This window comes from Impatiens glandulifera, chromosome 4 (assembly GCF_907164915.1).
Source record: "Impatiens glandulifera chromosome 4, dImpGla2.1, whole genome shotgun sequence".
In the NCBI taxonomy this organism is placed as follows: domain Eukaryota; kingdom Viridiplantae; phylum Streptophyta; class Magnoliopsida; order Ericales; family Balsaminaceae; genus Impatiens; species Impatiens glandulifera.
In genome coordinates this window covers 55,685,336-55,691,548 of record NC_061865.1, presented here as the reverse complement: position 1 = coordinate 55,691,548, position 6,213 = coordinate 55,685,336, and the positions used below count along the sequence as shown (strand labels likewise).

General features: G+C 34.3%; 1 protein-coding gene across 1 annotated transcript; it reads right to left on the bottom strand.

Moving 5' to 3' along the window:
* Positions 1 to 201: 201 nt before the first annotated feature.
* Positions 202 to 4,162, bottom strand: LOC124935452 (disease resistance protein At4g27190-like). The gene is made up of 5 exons (XM_047475885.1): positions 1,672 to 4,162; positions 1,322 to 1,557; positions 847 to 1,224; positions 609 to 730; positions 202 to 262 (listed from the first exon to the last, which is right to left on the bottom strand). Exons 1-5 carry the CDS (start codon positions 4,160 to 4,162, stop codon positions 202 to 204), a joined length of 3,288 nt encoding a protein of 1,095 aa, XP_047331841.1.
* Between the last annotated feature and the right edge of the window lie 2,051 nt (positions 4,163 to 6,213).

Below are 6,213 nucleotides of genomic sequence, written 5' to 3'. Positions count from 1 at the left end.
TAAGAGGAAGAAATATATATAACACATCATAAAAGGAGAATAAGAGAGGAAGTTGTTAAATTGCATAACATAATGATCGAGAACCAACAACACATAGACCATTTTCAAAAGTCTCTATTTTAGTTATAACCAAAAAAATCAAAGCCACTCTGAAGATACTTATGAAGACTTGACCTGAAGATACTTGTGAAGAGCTTGGATTCACATATCCCTTCGAAAGCCACTCATCTTGTACTCACCATAAGGGCCAAATATCTCATCCCTAGCAATCGACATATCATCATATCATCCTAAACAGACAACTGGGGGAAACTAACAAAAGAAGTTAAGAAACTATGGCACAACCAAAATGGTATTATATTCTATTTTTGGCAACATTACCTTAACTTCTGTAAAGATTGTGGGCTCGATATAACACCCTCTATTGCCAAATGGTTTGCCACCAGTTAATAAGGTCTCCAATTATAATGTAATAATGGTGAGGCCCAAGAATTAGCAACCCACAAAAGCTCGAATTCAAAGTAAATATTCACCATAATGATCAATTAAAGCACTTCTAACTAGGACTTGGTAGCTGCCTTTATACAGATAATTCACATTTTTTTAACTTGGGAAATATACGACGAATTTCCCTGTAATTGTCTGTATTTTGACGACCTTCATATCCCATTATATAATTTATCTTTGGCAAGTTGGTTATTCTCAAATCTTCTAAGCAAGGAAATGAAACCTGTAAAATAAATAAAGATGGGGTATTTGTAATACTCTTACATTTATTAGATAATAACAATAGGATGGCCTAATTGTTCATCAATATAATTCATTCTTTGATTCAAAATTAAGAACCTGATCATGAAAAAGTGTCCTTTGCGGCTTCTCCATGTTGCCAACAAAAAAACTCACAAGTTCGTCTAAAGATTCAAGGTGCAATCTCATTAACTTAAGGAATTCAATTGGTTTATCTGTTGAACTTCCATCTGAATGATTACTCGCAGCATCCAATTTTGCATCAGTTGACAATACTCCTTTCAACATTTTACATTGCACAATGGTTAAATACTGGAGATGGGAAATACTCTTCATGAAGTTCATCGAAAATACATATCTCAGTTTGTCACAATTATATATTTCCAAATCTTTTAGGTTTGGAGCCTCGAAGTTGCATAAAGTTTCAAGGTTTGGAATATATTTAATACTCAGCATCTCCAAACAAGGAATTTTCACCTAAAGAACAATAAATACAATTGGATCGTGGGTAAAATTATTCACACGCCAGCAAATAAAATTATACAAGAACAAAATGAATACATTACATGCATACCTTGGTTGGAAAAACAAATCGATGCAATCCTCGTAGCTCCAATCTTTTTAGTTTATGGAAATGGATCTCGTCAACTCCATTGCAAAAACTTTTCAGACTCTCCAAATCCCAAAGCTTTAGGTATATCAAAGCACTGAACTCAATTTTATTGTGTTCCATCTCATTGCAAATAATGGTTTCTTTCATTATTTTGCATCTTTCGAGTATAAGCTCTTCGAGGTGTTTGAGATGCCTTACTATTGATGTAGAACATAAGTATATTAATTGATCACATTGATATAGTTTGATCCTCCGCAAGTGGCCAAGTCCATCATTGATTTTTATATTACTAGGAAAGACATGTGACAGACCTGGTAAATCAAAAATCTCGAGTGACATTAGTTGTGGGAAAAGGGTCATATCCGACTTCATCATTCCTCTGTAAAACAAACTCTCTATAGCTCCACAATGTTCAAGCACTAAATCATTCAAAGAAAGGAATTGGTTTACATTCAATTTCTCCCAAAGGTTGACCATGATGCTTCCAGATAGAAATAGATTGGTAATGCTATTTTCAGTTAAGACCCCGAGTTCATGGAATAAAAGACTAATGTTGTCAACATTTTCCACCCAGAGTTGTCTTTCCTCACCATTTTTAAATTCAATTGGTATATGAACCCCGATACTTATCTTATATTGTCTTAATAACGTTGAAGAAGAAAATAGCTTAACACCTCTTGGAATTTGTTCAATGTTGGGTACCTCCAATTCCAATCTCCACAATTTATGTAAAGAATCTAATTCAATAATCCTGGCATTTCCTCCAGTTAGTCTCCAATCATTGAAACTATGCCACATGTACAATTCTTGCAAATTAGTAAGCCTTGATAGAATACCATGGCTTATACTTCTTAAATGACAACACGAGGTCAAATCCAGTAATTTTAAATTTGTTAACTCGCTTATTTCTTTTGGTAAAGTTTCGATGGCAGACTCTCGAAGACTAAGGACCTCCAAGCACCTAAGATGTCCAATGGAAGATACATTTATTGTTGAACTGAACTTGAATGTCCCTAGATATTGTAAAGAATATGCAATTTGTGGCATGTCTCTCACTATATCTAGAACTTTGAGTTTTTCTATCCCTTTAAAAAAACTCTCCGGTATTTCTACATTTGAGAGGTAAAAGGAATGATTTAACCGTAATAGCTCGAGTGTTGAGCATCTGAAGTCCATCCTTTCGGGGAATTTTAGACAGTCCTCGAATACTATAGAAACCTTAGTGTGTCCGTCATTCTTTAGTTCGTTCACCAATCTATCACCATCACACACTAGAAGAAAACCATGCTCTTTTCGCGAAGCAATTGAAATTCCCACATCTCTCACAACATCATGCATGACTACAAGCTCCCCACCATTAAATTTGGATATTCTTTTTCTAACCTTTACTAGCAAATTTTTCCTTATCAAGTTAAACACTATAGTGTAGACACGTAACCTTATTTGTCTTAGGTTATTCATACCTTTGAATAGATGTAATCCCACAGCATAACGATACAATGTCTCAATTGGAATCTCTTCGTCTTCTTGGAATAAGCAGCAGAGCAAGAACAAAGACCTGGCATTGTCTTCTTCTAAGAAGTCATAACTCGTCTCCAATACACTGTATACTGATCCAGGCACTGTGAGGGAATTGTTCTCTTGAGAATGATTCCTCAAACGAAAAAGCATATCCTCCCACTCATGTTTGCTCTTTTGGAAGAGGGCGCTTCCTACAACCTCAAGCGCGAGGGGCAATCGTCCACATTCCTTCACAATTTGATTTGCCATTTCTCTTAAAGAATGAGAATCAATATCATCAAGTGCATAGGCTTTTCTCCTAAACAAATGGTGTGCTTCTTCATCTGACAATAGTTCAAGAGAGATTTCCCTTTTGGTTCGTATACTTGCCCATAAACCTTGAATTCTAGATGTGTAAACAATTTTGCAATAATACCCTTCTTCATGATCATCAACACTCAGTCCCAACGGAAATCCTTTTGCATTTAAATCAAACTCTTTCCAAACATCATCCAACAGGACAACAACATTCTTGTTAACAAGTGCGTTTCTTAAACGCACTGCTCTTACCATTTCATTCTCTACATCCTTAAGGGAAAACCCTAATGCCTCGGCAATCTCATTTTGGATAGTCTCCAATTTAGGGTTTCTCGAGACTTTCGAAATAGCTTCTATATCAAATAAATGCTGATCATTTTTTACCTTATGAATAACTTGATGAACGAATGTGGTCTTGCCAATGCCCCCCATCCCACATATTCCTATCAGCATTGACTCTTTATCCATCAACAACTCAATTAAGTCTGTTGTAGCCTTCGTTCGAGTCTTGAATTCAAAAACATCTCCAATGAAATTAAGCATGTTTACGGGAAATGGTGGTAAATCGTGATTTGTTGTTGGCAACTTATCAGCAGATTCAATGAGCTCAATGAGAGCCAGAGTTGATTTCTTCCCCTCCTTACCCAAATAGTAGCGGAATCTAATATCAGGGCAGCATTTGATGGAGAAACATCCTTTTTGAAACTCAGCCTTGTCTCTGATGATATTCTCAGCTTCCTTGATTTTTCCATTTGCAGTCTCAATCCACTCTTCTGTGGTTTCTCCTAAGGTTTGCCACTTCCTCTTTGCTGCATCCTCCCTTCCTTGTATAGTGTTTCTCAATGTTTGTAGTTGATTCAGTCGAGTTTCGAGCTCTTTAATGTTATTTTTAAAGAAAATAAGATAGCCCAGTTCTCGTTGTATTGGCTGAAACAGCCACAACGCGATCTTCCCAATTAGACTACAAATAATAGCTAATTCCATTCGATGACTTGAGTCGACAATCCACAACAAAGTTTTTTCCCTCTTGGTGTTATGTCTTGCCTGTGAACAAAAGAAGTATTAATAATGGAAGAAAGCCTCATTCATATACTAGTAATAACATGTTGATTGTTGATAGATAAATGGCTGAATAACTTTTTGATACAATAAAATTTATTTATAAAAAATAATAAAACTTGATTTTTAAAGCTTTGGCAAACCAGCCTGAATCTCAATTGGGGCAACTTTGACCACAATGCATTATTATTTGTCCTTTTATGAGTGAACACATTATTAATTGATCATTGGTGTTAGAAACCATGTGAACTTGCAGTTTAAAAAATAATCAAGTGAATATAGATGAATAATATAAATACTGGATTATTATAATGTTTGGTGGGTGGGTGGAATCCCACAGCTCATTATCTTTTTGTCTTATCTAAAATGAAATTTGAATATTGTATATTTGAATAACAATTTCGGAACTATTTTAATATTTGATTGAATATTGATTTAAATGAAATAGTGTTCTTGAATATATTTTAATTATATATATTAATAAATTTAATAATATTTATTCATTTAATTACATTCTAGATATTTTTAAATAGCCCAGTGTAGGTGCATTCGAGATTCATAAGGAAGAAGATCGGCATTTAGACGTGCAAAATTAAGATGGAAATTACGTGGTCTCTGAAAAAAAAATTGAAACTCAACGATAATGCTAGTAGATTCTCAAGATTCATATTGGAAATGAGATGCCAACTATGTTTTGGCATGACCCTTGGTTCGAGGATCAACCGATTATACTTAATAGTGATTTTGCTCTTACTCGGATTAGGAGGGAATGTCAATTGACTACTATTTGTCAAGTCAAGAACGAAGAATGTAATGATCTTCTGAGGAGTATACCAGAAGGAATGAGGATCATTGATTCTGTATCTTCTTATTATTTTAGTGATCGTGAGATTCTCAAGTTTGGAATGTTGTAAATGAAAGGCAGATTTTCCTCGAGTTTAGCATGAAATGTTGTTCGTGCTAGAGGGGAATTGGTACCATATATGGTTTCATTTGGTGTGGTCTTCAAAAGTTATTCTTAGACATCAATTCATTTTGTGTTTGGCGTTTCGTGAATGACTTGATACGCGAGATCGAATTAAGAGGTACATGAACATTCTGGATTCAAGTTTTCTTTTTATGTGTGGGAAATGAGGAGACCATAGATCACCTTCTTGGAAGTTGCCCATTTGCTTCTTTTCTTTGGGATAAGTTTTCCACATCATGGGTCTTCTTAGTTTTCCAAGACAATGGATTGATATCAAAGATGTTGCTCTCATCAAGGCTAAGAGTAATGTATTCACATATTCACTTCAAACGTTTTAAGTGTTTTTTTGCTGCTATTGTTTATCATATTTAGACAGAATGGAACGCTTGAGTTTTTTCTAGAGTACGAAGTGACGCTGCACATGTTTGGAGGGACATCATTTTCGATGGAAATGCAGTCATTCGAACGTGGAGGCAAATACCCACTTGTGAAAAAAATATGTTGATATGTAAAAGATGATGCATCCCCTATGAAGAAGTCGCTCAATCTATTGATTTAAAGAAATACGTTTTAAATTTTTTATTGTTAGTGTAATTGGTTGTTTGTAATCCGTCGTATTTGTTATTTCCTAATTGTTGTCTTTTTACCGTCTAAATTAACACAAATGTTTGTTTTGCCTTCATCTTTAAACTCACGTAAGTTATTCCCCTTTGAGATTTTTTAATTAAATAACATTATGTTGTTTAAAAAAAAAGTCAATGTATATATATGTAAACTACTTGATTTTTTCTCCATTCTAAGACAATTTGTTTAATTAATTATTTTAAAATTTGTTTACAAGAATGTAACATTTTATAAAGTTAGTATCCAAAAAATTAACAAATCAACTCAAAATTGGATACATCCAAATAGTTCGATCTAGGGATAAAGGTAAATCCCACTACTCAAAACAAAGCACTTTTATCGACACAAAAAAATGAGCCTTACCGTCGTATATATGTGTCGCTAA